Consider the following 23,845-nt stretch of genomic DNA (forward strand, 5'->3'; position numbering starts at 1 on the left):
AGCTTCTGTAAAAAGCATGTCTCAGGTAAGAAAATGTGGGAATTAATGCATGGTCTCTGATCCTATTGGCATGAGTAACTAATTAGGCAGGAACAGGGATACCCTGCTGTGTTTAGCCCTTTATTTTCATCAGTGAATACACCATTGGAAAAACACAGCAGCACAATGACAGCTTTCTTTATACAGATGAATACAAATCAACCTGTAGACTACTCTATGGCCTGTCGTATACTGTTCGACCAGCCTTTGCCTTCAAAACAGCATTAATTCTTCTAAGTACACTTGCACACAGTCTTTGAAGGAACTCGGCTGGTAGGTTGTTCCAAACATCTTGGAGAACTAACCACAGATCTTCTGTGGATGTAGGTTTCCTCAAATCCTTCTGTCTCTTCATGTAATCCCAGCCGGACTCGATGATGTTGAGATCAGGGCTCTGTGGGGGCTATACCATCACTTCCAGGACTTCTTGTTCTTCTTCACGCTGAAGATGGTTCTTAATGACATTGGCTGTATGTTTGGGGTTTTTGTCCTGCTGCAGAATAAATTTGGGGCCAATCATACGCCTCCCTGATGGTATTGCATGATGGATAAGTATCTGCCTGTATTTCTCAGCATCGTGGACACCATTAATCCTGACCAAATCTCTAACTCCATTTGCAGAAATGCAGCCCCAAACTTGCAAGGAACCTCCACCATGCTTCACTGTTGCAGACACTCATTATTTTACCGCTCTCCAGCCCTTTGGCCAAATATTTCAAATTTTGACTCATCAGTCCAGAGAACCTGCTGCCATTTTTCTGCACTCCAGTTCCTATGTTTTTCATGTATAGGTGAGTCACTTGGCCAAGCTGCTTGGTTCTGTGTGAACAAACAAAGGCGTTGACCCAACCGGTTCTGCGTGAACAAATAAAGGTGGAGAATTGGTGAATCTCCGCTGTGGAGATAATGCAGCGTCTCTGTGTGAAAAGGGCTTGTGTTTCAACCTGCATGTGAAATTGATGATCATTGGCACCTGTTTGGTATAATTGGTTGATCATACACCTGACTATAATCCTACAAAATCCCTGACTTTGTGTACCTATAAGAATTGATGCTGGTTTGAAGGCAAAGGGTAGTAACACCAAATATTGATTTGATTTAGATTTTTCATTTGTTCGCTCACTTTGCATTTTGTAAATTGATAAAAATAAACAAAAAAAAAAACAAAAAAAGAAAAGAAAAGATTTTTGTCTCCTCACAAACGAATTGGGAGTGAGACTTGGATCAATGGACAAAAAATAACTTATTAATGTATGTATTAATTATATATCACTAATTAATACATTTTTCTTCTCCAGCCTTTAAACAGTTACCTGCCTTTAGGTGATTCATTAAGACTTCCTGCAGATGATGACTTCCTTTCAATCCTTCCTAACGAGCTCCATGTCTTTTCAGTTTCTCAATTTCTTGTGCCTTTAATCACAAAACCTGCTGCTTGGAAGAAAAGATCATTCATATTCAAGCTGAATTAACCTTTTTGAACTAACCAAATAGAAGGTAGCTTTACTTAGGCTTACCATTAGCTGGATTATGGCATGTGAGGGCCTGTTATTGGATAGCTTGTTCCATGCAAGCTGAGATATAAATGTAGTGGCACCTGTGAAAAGGCTATTTTTCATAAAGAAACTCAAGCTTGAGTTTGGTGAGCTGTATTTAAAAACATTAGATATATTTGAATTTTCTCTGGATACTGGCCAATGCAGGTCTGAGAGAAGATGTCAGTATCACCGGCCCTAAGCTCTTCTGTGCTGAGATCGTCTTTCTTGCTGTTCTTGACTTTATCTTTATTTATGCTGCTGGATTCAAGAGAACCTCCTCAAGACCACAACGAGGTACGGTACAATTTTCTTTTCTTATCAGTTTATTTTTCATTTTCTACCTTCATCACTGAAAAAATATATCATTGTGATTTATTATTATCTACCATAACAACACATTTTCTATATTTGTCAACATTTTTAAATGGTGAATCCTTATAATTTTTTCTTGTTCTTTTTTTTTCCGTCTTACAAACATTTGAAGTATAACTGGTCTCAAAGGATATTTATGGAGGAGTCATGAAAATATACAAATAGAACATGAAAGCTTTCCTCTTGTTGTCAAACACAGTTTGACTTTTTAATTACAAATACAATTAAATCACCTCCTCCACAGTTATAATAATATCACCATTCATAATAAATAATAATTATAGATAATAATTGTTTGCACGTTCAAAGGATTACCCACATAGTTTCTACCCTCGGCACCTCATCTCCAGTCCTTTGGCAGCCGACGGGGGACCCGGAGGAGACTTTGCATTTGGATCCAGCGATGGCCGTTCCCTCCAAGTGGAATCTGCATTTATCATTGAGGATGAAACACAGTCTACTAAAGTTTGGCCAAGTGTTGTCCTGGATTATTTGAGGCACCAGTTAAGGTTCAGAGGAAGGACAAAGAAAAGCACAAAAATAGGAAATACTTAGATTTTAATTGGGTGATGAAAGTAAAATGAAATAGTATAAGAGCTTACATATCTATTAAAATATTGTTGGAATGTTAAACCCTTTCGCTGTGACTTTATTTTACACTTGTTCCTCTCATCTGTTGTTAACAAGTAATTTGGAAGATATGAATGCTGTGTACACACTTAAAACAAGGGCCTCCAAATAGCCCTAATGATCCCAAATTGGTTGTTTTAATACATGTTATACAACTAAAAACCTAATTTTTTAGGGCAATTTTAGGTTAAATAATGAAAGGAAATGTCAGCGATGAATACCTCAAAGTAAAGCTAAATTAAAACAAAACTATGAACTATGTTTATGTTCTTTTTTTAAAAGTTTAGGTGAACTGACCCCTTTAAGGATAGGTTAACATTTTTTCACAAATTAAGCTCCAAAGATAGTGTTTTTGGTACAATATTATGTCTTTCTGTTGCAGCCCCAGCTCAGCAAAGAGGCACTGTCTGGAGAAAATACAAAGAGGGATTTTCATACTAAAAGAGACTTTTTTTCATACTAAAAAGACTTTAGTGTGGAAAATATGAGTATGATGATAGTTTTCCGGAGAGTACCCACATCATTTGTCTAACTCAGACTGCTGAAGTCCCATATAATCTTCATATTAACTTAAAAATGCTACCATAACTTAGGCCTACATTCATATCACTTTAGGAGGGGCCAGCATGGAGCAATAATAACTCTTTAAATGAGCAATGACTTGATTCTTTTAAACAAAAAAAATAATACAAAAATAAAATAATTAGTTTTTTTAAATTGATATTGAATTGCAAATATTGAAACATTATGATTGAAATGTTCTTTTTAAATATCTAATTCTGGCTTCATTATTCTAGTAGAGTTAAAAAAAATCACTGTCAGGACCATTTATTAACAATTTTCATGGAAAATGATCCTTTAATAACCATATTTCAATGTTGCTGCAGGTCAGGTTAATGAATTACACAGGCTCTGGCAAGATCTTTGTCTAAAATTAGTTTAATGTCAATTAAAATATTTTTTTCTAAATCAAGATTCCTGTAGCTTCAGCATCTTAAACCCCACTGACACTGCAGACTCAGATACTAGCCCTCTCCAATACATCGTACTGTGTAACAAATCATTCTTCACACTTACAGAACTTTATCTTAAATTCTAGTGGAGATCCCAAAGTAATTAATTTTATGTTTCCATTTGATGGAGAGGTGCTGTCATAAAAACACGGGTCTTGGGTTTTATTTGAGATACTGGCAGACTGGCAATTCTGATCCGCACTTCAGTTTCAGACCGATTGGTGGCGGTAATGCGCCATTTTGTTGTTTGCCCGCCGCCGTGCATTACATCAAGAAGAAGACAGGGAAGCGGAAGGCAGAGGAAGCGAGGAGGAACATCTTCCAAGCAAATAGTTAATCACTAAGGTATCATTGTGCTGGTTTGTAAAGTACAGTATTGTTGGTCGTTCAGCTAGAAAGAAAACTGTCGTATTTTTCTGTGGAAAACGAGTGGCCACCTGCATAAGTTAGGATTTGAACGTTTATTTCCTTGCTTGCTAATGTAGCTAGCCTCTTAGCTAAGCGCTAACTAGCAGCATTGCTAGCACTGGCAAGATAACTCACACCACAACAACAACGTGTCCCCTTTGTTTCGACTTGAGAAGCCACACATTTACCTTCCATTAAGCTACATTTTAATCTCAGATTCTTTGGTAATTTGAATATAGAGGTCCTGACCTAGCTACCTCACCACAGTCTGCGATAGCCGAGTCTATTTTGCATTTCACATCAGTACGCTTGTATCCTCTTCTGTTCCTCTCCCCTCCCCTCAAGCGGTTGAATTATCAGATCAAGAGGAGACTCCATTAAAGCAAAATGAATGCCAAGTAATTTCTTCCTGTTGTGTGCTTGCGTGTCTTAAGCAGCCCCCATGTACACCAATGTTATGTCAGTAAAATCAGCAAGTTTAGCCTGACGACACAAGTTAGTTGTACAATGATTAGACTCAGAGGCAGGCTAAATAAAATGCTATCATATCATACCACATCGTGACCTAAATGTTTTTTTTTCCATTAGGAAGATGGGAGACAGTGATGACGAGTACGATCGCAGGAGAAGGGACAAATTCAGACGGGAGAGAAGTGACTATGACCGTTCAAGAGAGAGAGAAGACAGACGCAGAGATGACTGGAATGACAGGTAAAACAAGAGACATCAGTCACAAAGAGTCACATGCTGACACAAAGAGGATTCAGTTAAAACGCCACTTAGCCACCTCCTATCCAACTAAATGGTGGCTCTTTGGTTTTCTGGAGACCAATGTTTGTTTTATTTGAGTGTTCCTTTTCTATTTCATGTTTTTCCCTATAATCACTTGTACAGGGAGTGGGACAGGGGCAGGGAACGGCGTAACCGTGGAGAGTACCGGGATTATGACAGAGGTCGTAGGGAGAGATTCACCCCGCCAAGGCATGACATGAGTCCCCAACAGAAACGCATGAGAAGAGACTGGTGAGATCAGAAGCAACGTTAATACACAATCTTTGCAGCTGGTGTCTGCTGTTGCTCAATATTGTCTGTCCTGGCAGGGATGACCATGGCGGAGACCCTTACCGTGGGGGATATGACTTGGGTTATGGGGGTGGAGGAGGGCCCAGCTATGGCCCTCCGCAGCACTGGGGCCATCCTGACTTGCATCTCATGCAGCCTCATCATGGCATCCCCATTCAGGCAAGGTGAGAGATGGAATCAGGGTTGAAAGAGTGTTACATTTTGAAGGATTTTAAAAGCTACGAGTTATGCAGCCCCATCTGAAACTCCATCCAACTCATCCTTCTTCCGTTAGGCTCGGCAACATCCATGACATGGATTTGGGTCCACCCCCTCCCATAATGAAAAGCTTTAAGGAGTTCCTGCTGTCTTTGGATGATTCTGTGGATGAGACTGAGGCAGTGAAACGCTACAATGAGTACAAGATCGACTTCCGCCGACAGCAGATGCAGGACTTCTTTTTGGCTCATAAAGATGAAGAGTGGTACGATCTCAGTTGTCTTTATCACAGAAGCCCTAATCATGAGTATTAGTAGGTTGTAATGTAGTTGCACTTTAGTCATTCTGTTCATTAAACTATTATAGTCATTTAATCTGTGATTGTTATTACCAAATTTTTACAGCTCTTCTTCTTTGGCTTTAATTTCTTTGTCATTATTATTTTAGTTACAGTTGCTTTTTTAATAACAATCTAATAGGTTGGGTCTGGTCCTATGGTGGGTGTTTCGTGGGGCAGTAAGGTAGTCATTTTTTAATGCTATATAACATAATTTAATATAATATAACATAACATAGTACCTTCACTGGAGCCTTTTAACATGTTTCAGTTTCTTGCCAAATATCCCATGGGCAGTTCCTCCCATAGGACCAGGCCAACAATCAGTTTGTTATTCATTACTTTTGTTACAGTAGTTTATTAAACAAGAAAATCAACCCAAATGCAGTTTGCATTTAGATTGTTCTGAAAATGTGTTGGCCAGAGGGATAGGTGTTAATAAACCCTGTCTTCTTTATTATGTTGTTCAGTAAATCAGTAAAAGCATTTGTCTTTAAATTCTATTCACAATTGCATAACTGACAGATTAAAGGTTTTTTTGTTCAGTTTCATGTAGATTTGGCAAAATGTCAAAATTATTGTTTGGGTTGATTTTCTTTTTCCTATTTGGCATTTTAACCTTTCCAAGATTCACAGTTATATAATGCCTGCTAATGTTTATTACACTTATTTCACAGGTATCATGCAAAATTGTTCTGTTTTGCCATAACCAATTTTTTCCCTCCTTCATTCCCACTACCACGTTGACAACGTTTTTATCGAAGATGAGAAAAAGTGGAACTCATCAGCAACAATCGGTCTTAGACAGCAAGGGCATGCACTGCGCACAATGCAGTTGCTCTTAGAGACACAGTATCAGGGAGCTTAGATAGACAGTCAAGCAGTCTTCTGCGCGTGGAGATTTTTTTTTTCTTGTTTTATGCTTTTTCTACACGATTTTCTTTTTATATTCGGATCAAATCCAATCCCAAAACCGAATTTGTGTGTATACAGACACACCATTGGGGTGAAGTGGAGCGCACTTTCACAGAAGAGACCCCCTCTCTGTATTTATTTGTTAATAAACTGGCAGAACAAAAGGTAACTGTAGTCCACTCAATGATCAACATTTCTAATGTGAAATTCTGAATATGTGAATGCTTAATTTTATAATCTCTATGTTGTGTTTTTCTCTTTTTTTTGGTGAGTTGACCTCAAACTTTCTAATAATGTGCAATAATTGGCTACAGTCATCACAAAATAAAAACATGCACACACTGAAAGACCTAACACAAGGACCAGTCTGTCCACAGCACAGAAATCACAATCTGAATTATAAATGTCTATATAGATACTTAAATTCCACTGACTTAATTTGGCATTTTTAACTTTTACCAACAAACAACTCATCCATCAAGATCAAAAAAATATTTTGTTTTAAATATGTTAAATTGTTATGTGCAATTAAATCACATTTGTTGGTGCCATTGTAGGACACCACAGTTGCAACATAAATATGTGATATGTATTTGTTCTCTAACTTTTACATCCCGTTCATCCCTATCCCCGTCATTCCCTGCCCACTTTTTTGTGGACCCCAATTCTGGAAACAGGTTCAGGTCCAAGTATCACCCAGATGAGGCCAGTCGACTTAAGGCAGAGGCCCAGGGTGCCCTGCACAACCGTCTGAATGTCTTCATGTTCCTGATGGAGAACAGCTGGTTTGATAATGTCTCCCTGGACATTGAACAGACACCAGCGATCATCAAGGTTCTGGATGCAGGTGAGATCTCAAAAAACAATTTAAACAGTAGTGACGATAAGTGGATTTAGTTAGCTAGTACCCAAAGAAAAGACACTGTCATCAGCTGTAGCTTGAACCATATTCCCTTTTGTTTGCCCCCAGCTGTGATCAAGATGGAGGGAGGGACGGATCATGATCTCCGTATCTTGGACCTACCATCTGAAGAGGAGGAAGAAAGGGAGAAGTCTGCATCTGTTTTAGGAGGCACTGAACCTCCCAAGAGAGAAGACCTCAAAGCTTTGGAAGGTGACCGCAAACCATCAGTGGAGAAAGACAAAAATGAGAAGGTATGTTTTCTTGTCTGTCAGTGTTTATGAGAGATTTCACAGTGCCATGTTGATGAAAGTAAACTGTGCCACAGGAGGAGAGCGACTCTGCCAACACAGAGAGAGCGGCTGCAACTGAAGGGGAGGCTGTGAAAGAGGAGGCAGAGAAAGAAGCTGCCAAAGAAGAAATGTCTGAACCCAAGAAAGTAAGTGTTGCTTTCATTATTTAAATTATTGCCAACAAGAGACAGAAATGATCCAAATAGCCCTCATTGTTCTCATTTATTAGCCGAGAAGAAAGAGGAAGCGCAGTGGAGACAGCGACGATGAAGGCAGCGCCTCGGAGAGTGACTCTGACTCCGATTCAGATTCAAATTCCAACTGCTCTGATAAACCTGTGAAGAAGGAAGAAGAGGAAGACAAGGATGAGGAGGAAGAGGAAGGCGAAGGTATGGAACCTCAATCATCTGGTTTTTATAATCAGAAAGACTATGTTCCCAGTATTCATAACTGAAAGAGTTGTTCCCCCCACTTTGATCTATCTTTCTTCTAATGATGAAGATGAGAAACCAAAGGAGAATGCTGAAGAGGACAAGAAAGAAGAAAAGAAGCCCAAAGACGACTCTCCCAGGCCGCGGCCTCTCCACCGAACCTGCTCTCTGTTCATGCGGAGCATCGCTCCTACCATTTCCAAGGCTGAGATTATTGCTGTAAGTTGAACACACATGGCAGTGTAAATGGACCAGCAGATGAAGACTCACTGAGGACTCTGATTAATTTGTATCTTTGCTTAAACTCAGCTTCTTTATCTGTTTTTCTTTCTCAGCTTTGCCGGCGATACCCTGGCTTCCTGCGCGTTTGCTTGTCTGACCCCCATCCAGAGCGCAGGTTAGTTTAAAAAAAAATTCTCACTTTGAAAATGTTTGTTGGATTCACATTGTGTGAAGCAAGAAGACTACACACAGTTTAACGTTTTAATGAACACTATTCTGCTGCAGGTTTTTCAGACGTTGCTGGGTGACGTTTGACCGCAGCGTCAACATCAAAGAAGTTTGCTGGAACCTTCAGAATATTCGAGTAAGTGTGCCAGTCTCAGCTATTGACACTCCTGTTTATGGCGATTGTAATATGTAGCAAAGAATGTGTAACACATTTTATAGATTTAAACAATCATGGAAAGAATGGACGGATAAATCAATAAACAAAAAAGTCGTTAGGTGCAGTCCAAGTGTACTGCATAATGTGTTGCTGGCATTAGACTCTGTTCTCATACAAGATGCATGGCTTTACACTAATTTTGTATTTCTCCTCTGTTTCATTTTATTATGATAAGGTCACTGTTCTTGTCACTAGCTGAAAAACATCTAAACTCATCTCAACATGTTGGACTTGGGGGAACCTTGGATAGTCCTTTGCACCTGTTTTTATTACTTGTATAATCTCCTAAATGGCAGCTGAGGCCATTAAAACCCTGTTTTACTCTCTACCCCTCACAGCTGCGAGACTGTGAACTGGCACCAGGGGTGAACAGGGACTTGGCCCGGAGGGTGCGTAATGTTAATGGCATCACTCAGCACAAGCAGGTGCTCCGCAATGACATCAAGCTGGCTGCCAAGCTCATTCATGCCTTGGACGACAAAGGAGACCTGTGGAGCATCAAGTTCCAGGAAGAGGGGCAGAGCACAGAGGTACAGCGCTGATTGTCAAGTTCATGCATTTGCATGTGTGTGTACAATTTAAACAGATTGTTCTCAGATGGTCTTGCTATAATATAATTTATTCATTGATGTGTTGTTTGTGATTTCAAAAGTTGCCAGCTCAGAACCCCATCTTGAAGAATATCACAGATTACCTGATAGAAGAGGTGAGTGCTGAGGAGGAGGAGCTCCTGGGCTCTGGGAGTGGGATGGAAGCTGAGGACAGCGCCAAGGAGGGAAACCCTGCAGAGACAACTGTGGAGAGGGATGACAAACTAGCCAAGGTTAGTTATAAGTACAAATACTGCACAATTCCCTTTTAAAACAATGTATTGTATTTCATCCCTTTATTCTCTGCCCTCATTTGAAAGCAGATATGATTTGTGTCCTTGATGTACTGTCTGTCATTGAGATAGCTTCTAAAACCTGCTAGTTTAGTAAATAAACTCTTTGCATTCAGTCTTTGAAAACTTTTTGTTTTGCTGTCCCCCTTGTTCCAGGTTTTGGATCGTCTTGTCCTGTATTTACGTATTGTGCATTCAATCGACTATTACAACACCTGTGAATACCCCAGTGAGGATGAAATGCCCAATCGCTGTGGCATGATCCATGTACGTGGACCCATCCCTCCAAACCGCATCACACATGGAGAAGGTCAGTGTGTCTTGTTTGTGTTGTATAACATCGAGGAGTGGATGAGAGAAATGTAAATATTTACTTCCATTGTGTGCTGGACTTTAAAAGCATCTTTTAACCATTTTATCCCTTCTAGTTAAACATTTGCTGTGATTGAACTACAGTTTTCTTACACATTATTTTACCCTAAAGGCTCTAACAGCACAGTTTCATAACAACGTAAACAGATTCTTTTGCACACCCTAAATTTTTGTATGTTACACTTGCACATATATTTTTTGATAATGTATTTTGATGTAGTATTGTCTAATTTCTGTTTATCTAAAAAAGTATATGGAATATCTGTGGTTCTTTGTAAACTATGGCTCTAAATCATTCTTATAACCATTGTCACATCTGTAACTTTAAACAGTGCAACAATGGCAGAAGATGATGGAGGAGAAGCTGAGTCCTTTGTTTAGTTTAAAAGAAATCCTGTCTGAGGATGAGGCAGGGAAGATGGGACGCAAGGACCCTGAGGAGGAGGTGGAGAAGTTTGTGTCAGCCAACACTCAAGAGCTGGGAAAGGACAAATGGCTCTGCCCTCTAAGTGGCAAGAAATTTAAGGTGAGGGCTTGTAAAACAAATTATTCGAGATTGTACAACTCTTTGAGATGTTGTGATGTGATTTTCCAACGTCCGTTAGCTGCATTTCTGCATTGTCACTCACTGTTTTGCTACTGGATTCTTATTGTGATGCCAAGACCTTCTGCATTTCCAATTAATTTCAAGGGACCAGAATTTGTACGGAAACACATCCTGAACAAACACGGGGACAAAATTGAAGAGGTGAAAAAGGAAGTGTCGTTCTTTAACAATTTCCTGATGGACGCCAAGAGACCGTCGCTGCCAGAGATGAAGCTTCCTCCTCTTCCAGGCCCAGGTCAAGGTCGAGACAAAGTTTCTACCTAATCAACACAGATAATCATAATAAAGGACTCTCAAACAAAGACTGAATGAATGAATCGTTCACTGTGCTGCACTGAGGCTTAAATAATGGAATCATATGAACATTGTTGTCTTACAGGTTTGCTTTCTCCCAGCATGCCGTTTCCTCCTCAGGGTCCTCAGGGTCCCATGAGCTTCGGACAGCCTCGTCCTCCACTGATGGGCTATGGTGGTATGTTCTCTGACTGTACTTTGAAATGTGTTTGTCAGCCAAAACAACTACTCTTGTGTTAACTGCGGCAACTCCTTTTCAACAGGTGGACCTCCTTACCCTCCCAACCAATACGGAGGAGGGAGAGGCAACTATGACAACTTCCGCGGACAAGGTGGCTACCTGGGGAAGCCACGCAACATCAGGTGAGACCACTGTACGTGTGATCTCTTTTTGTCATAAGCTGTCATTTTTTTTGCTAATGGAGAGTTCTGGACCTCTTTATGAACTATTCTATTCTTCTTTCCTTGTTTTTCTCTTTGCGCCTTCAACTATCTCAGAATGTCACGCGGTGACCCTCGCAACATCATTGAATATCGTGACCTGGATGCTCCGGATGATATGGACTTCTTTTAGAAAGTTCATTCGGTCCTTTCAGTCTCCGCTCTTTGCCTGTGTCGTGTTCTGCTTGCTCTCTGTAGTAAACTGATTTTTTTTCCCCCTAAACAATTTTTTGTAATTATTGTGCAACTAGAACAAATTTCTGTTGTAAACTGGTTCCTCAATAAAGGTGTGATCTAACTACATTCACATGTATTTAATGATTTATTAAATAAAATCTAATTGTGTGTGACTTGAGGCAGGTCAGAGCAGCCAAATGATACAGAAAAGCAGCCAGTCAGACTTTGAAGGAGAAGATACAGATGAGGGAATTCATCCCAGATGCCTCCTCATATCCTTCTGTGGTCAGGTTTGCATTTAAGAGCCTTGGATCAAGGCTGGTATCAAACACAGCAGCCAGAAACGGTCTGATACTGTTTGAACAACTGCATGTTGTTAAAAAGGCACAAATTAGTTTTTTTATTTACAACAAGATATTGTGACATGTATATATGCTCTTGATTGTCTCTTGATGCAGATGTGAAAAATGCTCACCCTCTAGTGGGTAAACCATTGAATTACATGCCTGTCTGCTGGCCACTTCATTATACACAGGGATCAGAAAAAGCCTATTTGATATGTTTAATATGTTTTGAGTAAAAGTATCTATCCCCTAAAGGACTAAAACTAACAAATAGAATATAAAAGCTACCATTTTGAAGTTGGTCCTGGTCGTACTGTGTGTAAATCACAGATAAGAAACTGCACACGTTTGTCGGGGTGATATTTATGCAATTTATGAAAATGCAAACACATTTTGACAACCAATAATTTATTCTTATGGGCAGCTGCCTTTTTATCACACTTCTTTATGTGCAGTGTGATCATAGGTGGGTTCAATACACATACAACGTACCAAGAAAATAGTGTATACACTGCTTGAAAACACAACATGTCCACATAAAGCTCATCACAGTTTAATGATCATTTTAAAAGGGACAGCCCCCAAAACAAAAATGCATGTGTTTCCGCTTACCTGTTGTGCTATTTTTTTCATCTAGATTGTTTTGGTGTGAGTTGCTGAGTTTTAGAGATATCCAACAGAGACGTCAGCTGTCTTTCAAATATAATGTAATTATATAAGCATCTAGTGCTCAAAGCACCAAAAAATAAATTTAAAAACTCAACAGTAATGTTCTTTTTCCAGAAATCATGACCAGGATACTCAAGATAATCCACAGACCTTTTTATGAGCAGTTTCATGTAGGAACTATTTTCTTTCCACTGAATGCACCTGCCAACCGTATCACTGTGCAGAAGGAAGCAGCATCTACTATTGGCCAAGAAGCTAATAACAGCTCAGATTGTAAACATTAATTGTGATGTTGGCTAGTTAGCCTCTCGTCCATGTGTAGATACTCGTTTCCATCTTCGCTGTGATACAAAAGATGAATAATTAACACTGCAGGTAAGAGGATAAATGTGTATTTTTTATTTTGGGGTGAACTATCCCTTTAAAAGGCACATATTCATGTTGAATAATTTCAGTATGAATGAAGAAACCTGCAGGTTTGAAGCCCCACATGAAGCAGCAAAGAAACACAGCTACACAGTTCATGTGGATATGACAAAAAATATCTAAATAATCCGAAGCTTGTGACTTTCAGGAAGTCCACAGCTGACCTTGTGTTCATGGAATAACTTGGACAGGGCGTCCATGTAAAGTCTGTGATAGTGGTCGACCTCCTCCTCGGTGGGTGTAACAAGCTTTGGCACTGAGATTGGACTTCCCACTAGAAGAAGCAGAGTGTTTGAATAAAATGGGTTCAGTGCACAAAGTTAGGCATGTATAGAGAAGAGTGAAATACTCACCGACAGTGGTGATGGGAGTCCTGTAGGGCATGACTGCCATGCGCTCACCAACAAACAGACACGGGGCGAAACCCACAATCTTTTTGAACAGGTCCTGTAACCTCCTACCCAGACTGCCATCTGAGAAAATCACCTGCTGGAAGAGCTCATTCTCCCCAAACGAGTAAACAGGCACCAGATCAGCCCTGTGGAGGACCATCGGAGGTTATATCAGTGTGTGCTGTCGTGGGCTCCTGGCCAGATGTGAGAACAATGATAGCCACTGATAACCGTTATTTCATCTGTGTTTTTTGTGAGTATTCTCACCCAAACTCAAGGGCTATCCTGACAAATCCCTTTCTATGCTTCATGACCACTGTGTTGGCTCCAGGAGAGGACGACAGAGACTCAGCAGCGCCCCCTATCACAATCACCACTGCATTACCCTTGCCACTCTTGGAGAGGAGGTGGGCAAGGCTCGGTTTACTGACTGGACAAAGACCTGATCAGACAAAGTAAGACGGTAACAACAGTTTAGTTCAACTGAAGGAGTATTTTCTTTAAAGGCACAGGAAGAACAGGGTGGCTTTAAGTGTTAGATATGGTTGGCGTCAATAGATGAGCATGTTATAAATACCTGCACTCAGTATGTATTCCCTAAAGAATGGTACCCTGAACAGTCCTGCCAGTATCGCCAGGGTGCATCGCATCCCAGGAAACATGTCAGTGAAGCCACAACTCTCTGTGCTGAAGCAGGCAAAGCCTCCAGCACTCATGATACCATGTGGATGACAACCCAAGATGTAGTTTTTGTTTGGACTCAGCTCGGCTGTCTTCACCAACTGAGCAAGAAAATTCACAAGAGGATTAACAGAGCTGATCACAGTAAAGTAAAAACCCACTTTGACTATATTATCTCATTGGATGAGAAGTTTGGGAAAAAAAAGACTTGTGTTTACTGGTTCTTGTAGACATTTGACTGGGTAACTGGTGGAAGTGGTCTGATTAAAGGCCTCCAAAATAAAATGCTCTTGCTTTTTATCTTGTAGATGTTTTATATCTAAATCTTTAATGCAATTAATAATAATAATAATAATAATAATAATCTTTAATAAAGAATCTCAGCAGATGATACCAGAAATATCAAGTTTTAAACGTCCCATTACCTGAGGACTACATAGGAATCAACAAGTACAGGGTTTTATGCTTAATTAATGTAATGGCTTCATTAAGTTTGAAAAGATTTGAGAGAATGTAAGTGTTGCTCTGGATAAACTGTACACAAAATATGGCGGCACAATTAATCAAAATATAACCAAAATTGCAATATGGCTCATTGCAATATCCAAATCGCATGACGCTGCCATTTTTTTGATAAAAAGGTAAAATGTGTGAAAAATAGCATTGTAATGAAGCACTGTAGCGCTGCAGGGATACCCTGGCAGACAAAGCTTGTTCTCCGGATGTAAGAATACATGTTTGTTTGGAAAAAATGTCACATCATCATGATTTTAACAGTTTTTCCAGTGAAAATTAAAATTGTGATGCGAAAATGATGATTCCCACTAATCGTGAATCGTACTGCAATCGTAATAGCTGTCAAAATAATTGCCATCTGATTTTTAGTTAGTACTTATCATTCCACACAAACCATTTAGTTTTGTTCTGCTACCGTCCAGCCACATTGAATCACTCACATCAATGAGTTCCAACCTAATTTTATCAAATCAGATGATGATCAGAACACCACATGTCATCCAGACATTGTAGATAAGAAAAAGGTTAAACTTACTTTGATTGGAAAAAAATCTCTGAAGTGCTCCCATACTCTCCACTTCCTCACAAATGTTGTCCTCCTGCCTCCTGATGGAGACATTATACATCTTAGAGACACAGACTGTTTACCTATACTAACTGTATACACTCTATGATTAACTCTACACTACACAAATAATCTAATCAGGCTTTGTGTATGAAGTGTGTTCACGCTAATAAAGTGACAGTCAGTATGTACACCAATAAACCCTCGAGTGTGCTGTTGATGGGCACTAATGTCCCACAATGCAATGTGTCATTTAGTGTACATGCTGACTTTTTTCAGTAAACTCCTTTACTCTATTTTGTCACTCCTCCAGTGTGAACTCAGTCCATAACCTGCTAATCCTGTATATGTACAGGATTCTTCCATTTTCAGGGATACTTGAATGATGTCATTTCCTTTACCTCTCTCAGGGGTTTCCCAGTCCATCACCAGCCATATGAAGTAGAGAGTGGAGAGTGGCCACAGCGAGGTAAACATAAGATACACCATCAAGATAATACAAGACAGTCCTGAAGTTGGATGTGTCCACATATCGGGGGAACAAGAGATCCTTAAATTAGCTCAGATATCAGTGAATACAGTGTTGTTTCACAGTGAATAAACAGGTGAACTAATGCAACTGTAGCAGTATCACTATAACATTATCTGATATACAAGTTCATGAAGGGTGAGTGTAGTGGGATCTTACCTAAGAGGAGAAAGCTTAGCACCCATTGCAGAACACTTATTGTCTCTAAAAACTCCTTCCACCGAGTTTTCTCTTTAGTCATCCCTGCAACCTGGAGGCCATAATATCAGGTCTTAGCAATCAATAACATTTTTAACTTTAATTCAGTAAAAGGTCATGGGTGTAAAGGTTATGTAGTTAATGCCTAAAGAAATGACAAAAGTTGCTTTATCTGAAATACATTCATGATAGATGTCTTTATGATAGAGATCAGATTCCCTGAATAATCAGCACTACAGCTTGTGATGTTAATCTTCCTTTAGGGCAGTAATAAACTTAAAAACTTGCAAAGCATGCAGCGGCAGCATGATGAAATGACTTACTCGTGAACAGGCTCACAGGCAAACCAAGACAAGAGGATTTTTAATTCGCTCAATATAAAAGTTATCCGCCAAGGTTGTAAGACCAAAGAACACCTTTGGGTAAAAGTCATTAAAACAACATAAGACAAGGTTTATGGTTATACTCCTGAGCATAAAGCATTATACTTTACCTTGTTAGAGTTTATTCCACAGTTAAATTAAAAAGATGTAGATTCACCAGTGCAGGAAAAGCACGAAATGCAGGATGCACTTTGACCAGATCATGTAAAGCTGCTGATAACAAATCCACTCCCCTCGATACTTTGACACACAGGCAAGCGATGCCAGAGATAAACATGACAAAGTTTTATAGTTGGAACTGTTGTGTATTGGATCTTCGTAGCGTCCTCTGGAGGACATGTAATGATGTCATGATCGGATCACTGTAACGTGCGAGGTGTCTCTTTTGCTTTTGGTCACTCTAGTGGTCGAAAAGGTTACGTGTCACTCTGTCCTGCTCATGTTGTTCAGCTTAAAGGGACCTGGAACAACATGACAACCATGTCACAAACTTTCTTGGATTTCCTATAAGTTGTTTAAACTGTGCTGATATTATACACACTCTAGTTTCAACAGAACAACATGTTTCACTTAAACAGTAATATTGTTCTTGCTCACTGATCAATTTCAGTCAATCTGAACTCAATCAATTCTATATGCTTCTCTCTGTTAACCTGCTGTTAGTGAAACTCACCACTTCCTGCAGATGTTTCACAATTTAATCCATCCTGGAAGTGAATTCTGCAGCCTGAACCAACAGAGGGCTTTTAATGCAAAACAGAGCGAGGAAACAGCAGCAGCAGCAGCAGCTGCATGATAGTTTTGGTATTGTGCATGCATACTGACACAGCTTACTGGAGCCTTTTCTCAATGTTATTATTGTCACCTGTGCTTGACAGGTCAAAAGAAAGAGGAAGGGCCTATTTTGTTCAAGGGCCCGCACACCTGCACATGTGTTTTCATTTACTCTGTTAATTAGCTCTCTAGTCAGGCTCAATTTGGGTGGAGCTTTGCTGGGTGTTATGTGATATCACTGACCTTTGTGAACCATAATAAAGTTTAGCATAAGGTATCCCGCCCTAACAAGGGAAACAAAACGAACAGCAGTAAGTAAACTTGTAATACTCAGGCCATAGTTAAAATTTAAAATGATCATTTGAAAATGTAAAGAGAATGGAAGGAAAAAGTGAAATTTAAAATTCAGAAGTTTAAATGGAAATGAAATCAAGTGTAAATAATCAGTAGATCTCTGCCATCTTTGTCACTTTAAGTAACTTTAGTGAGAACTTTTTATAGGTTATAACCATGATGGTGACAAGTAAAACCAAAAAGAAAAACACTTTAGCATTTAGCTCTTGATTTTAAGAGAAATGCATTATTCAATGCATGAAATGCACTTGTTTAGGATTTGTTTATAGAGAATCTTTACACCAGTAAAATGGCTATTTCCACCACTGAATACAGTGTATACAGCATTAGCATGTTCATTAGTTGATTATTATGTATTTCATATTTCCTAGTGGCTGCTTTCCCCAGGTGGGTCCGACCAGTGTTGAAGCACTGGGCCCCAACAGCACTTGCTGCACCACACACCACTGCAGTAGTGGTCAAATATGATAAACCCAGTTATCTGCTCTTAATTACTTTGACCCATCTGTGAAGGAAGGTGAATCAATCACTAAAACATTTAGATGTAGACTTTGGATTTAACTGTCATTGACCTCTGCACACTGCTGCATGCATTCTTTACTTGTGGCAGTGACAGTCCAAAGATTCCTCTGATACTAACGTGCATAATTAGAGGCCTTTGTGTCTTGAGAGGTTATCTCCTCCTGAAAGGGCAACTCCTCCGATTTTACACATTAAAGTATGTTTACAGGTCTTGGGGAGTACTTCTGCATATGTGAGTAGTTTAAAGACATTTGTGCCTCCAGATGAAGCTGCATATAATCTGATTAAAGGATAAATTCACCCAAAAAATAGTCAGTCACTATCTACTCACCCTCATGCCAATGGAAAGTCAGGTAAAGTTTTGTAGTCCACATATCATTTCTGGAACTTCACAGCAGAGCAGCGTTGCTGTATTCTGCTGGACAGCTGAAGTAGATATGGACTTGCTTTTAAACTTTAAAACACAGCGGAAGAAATATATAAAATGGCTCCATATAGCTCGTCCGCCATAATCCTTGGAAGCCCCGAGATCCTAAATTGATTTTAAAGGAAAAAACAAACTTCAGGCGCTCATGCGTAGAGCAGGAACAAAAACACTTGAATCAAGTTTAAAAGCCTTTATTCAAAACATGGCTACAGAACAACAACACAGGGACGGTTTCGACCTTGAAAATCTTTATAAGACTTTCAAGGTCAAAACCGGTCTGTGTTTTCTGGAGCACACTATTACCTCTTTTTCATTGGTTTAGATTTTAAAGGCACTATTTACAACCCTCGACGCACAGTTGAGATTGTGCACCCACTTCAGGTGGCATGCACGCTAATGCTTTTAGCTTAGCAGCTACAGTGAAGATTTAGGCTTAAAAACAGAGTGTAAATAATGTCTTTTAATGTCAATTTGGGATTTCAGGGCTTCTGGAGACTTAGATTGTGATGGACACACTGTATGGAGCCATTTTTCAGCAGTCCCCATCTACTTCAGGTGTTTAGGAGAATGCTGCGACGCTGTTTTGCTGTGAAGCTCCACAAAATGTTTTGTGGACTACGAAACTTCACCTGACTTTCCATCTGTAGCTTTTTTTCAGATAAATTTCATTTCTGGGTGAACATATCGTTTAATTGCCTTCAGTGATGTCAGTCAGTGGCTACGTTGCATCATGGGTAATGTAGGCACCAGGGGCAAAACTGCGATTTTCTCTGGTTCTGCTGTATTGATTTTGATCATTTGTTTTTAAACAGCCTATAATCAGTCCAATGTAGTACATAGGAGTCCAACGGGAGACCAGTGGACTGCATGTCAAAACCTGGCAACTACACAATGCAGCTTAGCCACTGAGTGACATCACTGGAGGCTATCAATCACATTACCAAAAGGCTTTATACTACTTTTTTCACATATGCAGCAGTACTCCCCAAGACCTGTACACACAAAATGTGTCAAATTGGCGGAGTTCCCCTTTAAAGTCAAGGTTTCACTCTCTCAGCTGTCCTCACCTATACAATCTCCCATAGACTTTAGGGGGCGTGTCAGCTTCACACAGGCCATGTGTTGTCTATTGGTCATGTGACACCTTTCCCCCTCCCAAAAAAACACCACATAATATGTATATTTAAGTTACAATTTACCATTTTAAAAATAAAACTAAGTAAGGCAGTGTTTTTTTTTCTCCACATAGACAGTGAACACTCATCATTCAGATGTGATTGTGTTTCTTCCCCTTGGCTGTAATTGAAATGACTGGTCATCCAGATACACTCCAAACTAGATGTCATACCAATATTCCTATGAGGGCTTAGCCTACTTTATGTCTGTGGTGCTCATGGGTTTATTTCGAGCGCATTTTATACTTAATAGTATTTCATCCCCTATTACATCACCATAACGCGCCTATAATATCCCCCATACAGTTTTGCCTTTGTCCATTAAATCAAAAATACTAGTCCCGGGTTATTAAAGTTGAAAAAAAAAATGAAAAAAATAATAAATTAAGCAAATCGCCCGCCACTTTATGAAGAAGCCATCCAGGACATTTAATGAGCCTGCCGCTGAATCTTCTGCTCTTATGAGTGTTGAAGGGAAATCTCATTTCGCTCCACTGATAACAGCCAAAAAACAAAAAAAGCAGCCGGACTCAAAGCCACCTCGGATGCGTTTTTTTTCTCCCCTCTCCTAAAAACAGCCGCTGCTCTGCTCTCAGGAAGTCCTGTCTGAATATTAATATGGATGCAAACACACACTGAGGATGCCCAGCGCGCCGATATCTGCGCATTTTCTCTGTTGACGTTTTTCCCTCTCCTCTCCCGCCCGCCTCATGCCTCAACTGAACCGAGAGCATGTTTGTCTTTTCGCGGGGGTCGTGTGGGAGGCTTTCTGGACACACACGCGAGGATGGCGTTTCACCTGAGTGTTTGCAGAGGAACATTTTGTAACGTCGCATTGAATTGCATCATGGTTTTCAATCAGATCTCAGCCCGGCCAGCTCCACGCACCGAGCATCGGTAGTACAGTGCGCTGTTTATCATAAAAATGGAAGACCTTTCGCGTCAAGAAAAGGCGTCATCCCGGTGAAATGCGTCTGAATATCTGATTTTTCATCTCCACGTCAATTGACACATCTGGGAAAGCGTTTTTTTTTGTTTTTTTCCCCTCTCCGCTGCCGTCTACCAAGACAGCTGTGTCATCAACAACCGGCGTGGTGTTGTTGTTGTCTGATTTTTACGAGCCTGGGCAACTGGATATCGGCACAGTCTGCCTCTGCGCCAGCCATAGGCTACCCAGTTACTAAGGTAGGTTTCACACCTTCATACCAGCCTAATATTATGTTTCTGCTCCATAAATCATCGCATCAGTCGCTTACATCACCCAGCTGTCACAGCCGTAAATGCACTGTCTGCCTAATTAGCAGCAGAAAATATGGTGCTGTACTGCGGAGGAGACGTCGGGGTCGGCCTGGTGGCATTTTTACGCGTGCAAATCTCAAGAAATACAAGGTTGACAGTGAGCTGCCGTGCGTCCACAAGCCAAATTGTTCAACCTTGAAGCCTCGCAGCCCGTGACGGTGAGTGAAGGGCCTGTGTTTTAGCCCACAAAACACAAAAGGAGACGTGGGAGATATGGAAGCAGGACGCGCGGCGTGAACCCCCCCCCCCAAAACAAGCCCGTGTTTGAGTTCAGTCGTGACAAGAGCTTATAAATATTTCACCCAGAAAAAAAAAAAAACAAGCCTCCATCAGCTGACTGGTGATGCTGGACCCGAGCATGCACGGCGTTGTTAATCAAATGCCTACACCATCAGCATCACATCTACAAGCGGCGGAGTCAGGCTCCTTCTGCAAGGCCGTGATGGAAAACATCTGCATGTTTACGGATAATAAGTGTGCAGCAGTGTGCGTGTGTGTGTGAATGGGCGGTGAATACACTGGTGGCGTGTGTGTGTGTGTGTGCGCGCAGCCAGGTGAGGATGTGTTGGCGCGTCTTTGAGGTGCGGGAGAGGCAGGCGTCTGGATGAGGGGAGCCAGTTCATCTGATGTGTGTGTGTGTTTTTTTAAAGGAAAACCCATCAGATCAGACCCAATAAACTGCCGCAGTATCCCATCATTTACGAGACCATCCATAAGGGCCCAGAGGTTGTGAAATTAAAGGTAGTCAACACTGATTTTTTTTACCCTCCCCACCACCCTCCTCCTCCTCCTCCTCCTCCTCCCCCCCCCTTTTTTTCCGGGCGTGACAGCCACTCAAAACGAGCATCACTCACACTGAGAGATTTCTCCCTCACCTCTCCACCACATGCTTATGGCATTTTCAATAAACAGTCTTTATTAAGCTGCTGAAATGTTAGTTGTTTCTTTACCCGACTGGCTTTAATGCCTCTTCCAATAGGACTTGGATGAATCAGGGGAGGCTGTTTGACTTGGCAGGAGATGTTCCATCAATACTGAGTGGACATTTTATTTTGACAGAAGCAGTCATGTCAGTTATGAGGCTATCTGTTACAAAACAAATACAGCCGGAGCATGGGAAAGGATTGGGCGCAATTATCAGAAAACTGCAAATCCTGATGAATATTACAGACATTTGAATATAGAGATCATGATTTGACTTTACTATCTGCCTGAAATTGAGCTGAAATCAAAACTGAAACTAATCACCAGCCAGTTTTGCTTGACCTTGGAGCTGAACATGACAAAAATCTTCCTGTGCATGGCTTTAAGTCCTCCTCAGGCTACAGATGAAGATAAACATGATCTGAGACATCCCTTGTGCTGTTTGGTTTTATGTTGGTACAGATAGAGGAAAGCAGGGATGGGTGAGAGCAGCTGTGACTTGGGGGTCATTGAGTGCAGGCTGTGAGCCACACATACCGTGCAGCGTGCCTTGAATGCAGAAGGAAACCAGGGGCTCGCACAAGCTGCCGCTAACTGTCGGCGCTCACCTGGTGATCCCAAATTCAGAGCAGAAATGTGATGTGTGTGGCAGCGTGGAAATTAATGGAATATGCTTCATTGCAAACCTTTAATCCTTGAGAATAAATCAGAATGTGCTGCCTGTAGAATAATCAAAATACACAGACTTTAGTTAAGAGTTAATGAAATAGGGCAGAGCTCGTGGTTGAGATATTATTGAGTGTTTTTACTAAGAGAGAAAGGATTCTGACTAAATCTGAGCTTTTCTCCAGGAAGTGGATGATTCAGATGCTCTGACCGGCAGCGTCTGATTCCAGAAGGGAAGACTGAATACACGAATGCACTGAGAGGGCGAGGGAAGGCCCACACAGGGCCAGAGAGGAGAAAGGGACTGATGGATGTGCGACAGACGTGGCAGATGCTGACATTTTAAGCCCATTTCTCTAGTCGAGTGGATACCCCTGTCTGGGTGAGCAGTAATGGATTTTTTTTCTTTTTTCTGTGGATTTCATGGAGCAGCCAAACAGGTTGTTTCCCTTGAGTTTGAGCAGCAGCGGGTCAATAGGTTAGTAAAAGTAATATAAACGGCTGCCACCGGCCAGTCGGGCAGGTATTTCTAAATCAATACTGCCGTAGTTGTGTTTAGCTGGCTTTAGTGTGCATTGTTATTTATTCTTAAAGGGAGAGCATGTGCTTCCTCCATCTGTGGTTTCACCATCTTGAATCTCTCGGCTCAGTCAGAGAGAGATGGCATCAGAAATGACGGAGGACGACTGTTTCTACTGCAGCACACGAGCAGTGTGAGTGACTGCTATCAGTAGAGAAATGAAGGATTTATAAAACTGCTTCTGGCCGATTCTTCTGATCATCACAATGGAGAAATTTCGGGTTATTTAGTCGAAGGAGTAGTCTGCTTTGTTTACTCCGGGTAGAAAAGATGACATTTTTAGCTCAGAGGCAGTTAAAGTTTGTCTCTTGTGCTTTTGGATTGAATCTTGCCACAGTTTTCTCTCCCATCACTCTGCTTCACTTCCTCCTGTACTTTCATGCTGAGTAAATAACACTAATAAAAGTGATTGAACAGCCCACTAGAGCTGAATGGATTAGTCAATTAATCGAGACAGTTAATCAGCAACTGTTCTGATAATCAAATAATAGTGTCAGTCAGTTTTTAAGCAGAAATAGAGAAAAGATGAACAAGATTCTAATGTCCCAGCCTCTGAAATGGGAGGATTTGCTGCTTCTCTTTTTTATAATATGATTGTAAAATGAATAACTTATGTTTTGGACTTTTGGTCAGACAAGACAAGACATTTGAGGACGTCACGTCAGGCTTTGCAAAGTTGCGATTGACCTTTCGTGGACCGAATGATTAATCAAAAAAGTAAGACATAATCATCAGGTGTTAGTTTCAGCCCAACATCTGTGTTGTCTTTTAAGAAATGACAACACAACTGGTCTGTGTTTTAAAATCTATACTGCCAATCAT

At 40.6% G+C, this 23,845-nt stretch overlaps 2 protein-coding genes across 7 annotated transcripts; one reads left to right on the forward strand and one right to left on the reverse strand.

The window, feature by feature from the left end:
- The first annotated feature begins 3,850 nt into the window (after positions 1-3,850).
- On the forward strand, positions 3,851-11,725 carry srrt (serrate RNA effector molecule homolog (Arabidopsis)). 5 transcript variants are annotated; one of them, XM_073479252.1, is made up of 20 exons: positions 3,851-3,937; positions 4,589-4,711; positions 4,895-5,023; positions 5,101-5,247; positions 5,358-5,546; positions 7,211-7,380; positions 7,504-7,688; positions 7,763-7,873; positions 7,957-8,116; positions 8,229-8,377; positions 8,494-8,555; positions 8,666-8,744; positions 9,164-9,355; positions 9,478-9,648; positions 9,865-10,018; positions 10,413-10,606; positions 10,772-10,928; positions 11,067-11,159; positions 11,245-11,344; positions 11,480-11,725. In XM_073479252.1, exons 2-20 carry the CDS (start codon positions 4,593-4,595, stop codon positions 11,553-11,555), a joined length of 2,637 nt encoding a protein of 878 aa, XP_073335353.1. In that variant the 5' UTR covers positions 3,851-3,937; positions 4,589-4,592; the 3' UTR covers positions 11,556-11,725. The 5 variants fall into 5 exon arrangements, with proteins under 5 accessions (XP_073335353.1, XP_073335355.1, XP_073335356.1 ...); XM_073479254.1 differs by having other exon boundaries at positions 10,772-10,922; XM_073479255.1 differs by having other exon boundaries at positions 11,245-11,355; positions 11,480-11,570.
- Positions 11,726-12,334: 609 nt separating this feature from the next.
- Positions 12,335-17,070, reverse strand: mogat3b (monoacylglycerol O-acyltransferase 3b). Of its 2 annotated transcripts, XM_073479518.1 has the most exons (9): positions 16,976-17,070; positions 16,413-16,763; positions 15,881-15,971; positions 15,594-15,701; positions 15,163-15,233; positions 14,008-14,212; positions 13,698-13,872; positions 13,392-13,576; positions 12,335-13,312 (listed from the first exon to the last, which is right to left on the reverse strand). In XM_073479518.1, exons 3-9 carry the CDS (start codon positions 15,960-15,962, stop codon positions 13,158-13,160), a joined length of 981 nt encoding a protein of 326 aa, XP_073335619.1. In that variant the 5' UTR covers positions 15,963-15,971; positions 16,413-16,763; positions 16,976-17,070; the 3' UTR covers positions 12,335-13,157. The 2 variants fall into 2 exon arrangements, with proteins under 2 accessions (XP_073335619.1, XP_073335620.1); XM_073479519.1 differs by lacking the exons at positions 16,413-16,763; positions 16,976-17,070 and adding an exon at positions 16,243-16,389.
- Positions 17,071-23,845: the final 6,775 nt, after the last annotated feature.

The sequence above is a fragment of the Pagrus major genome, chromosome 13 (assembly GCF_040436345.1).
Source record: "Pagrus major chromosome 13, Pma_NU_1.0".
Lineage (NCBI taxonomy): Eukaryota > Metazoa > Chordata > Actinopteri > Spariformes > Sparidae > Pagrus > Pagrus major.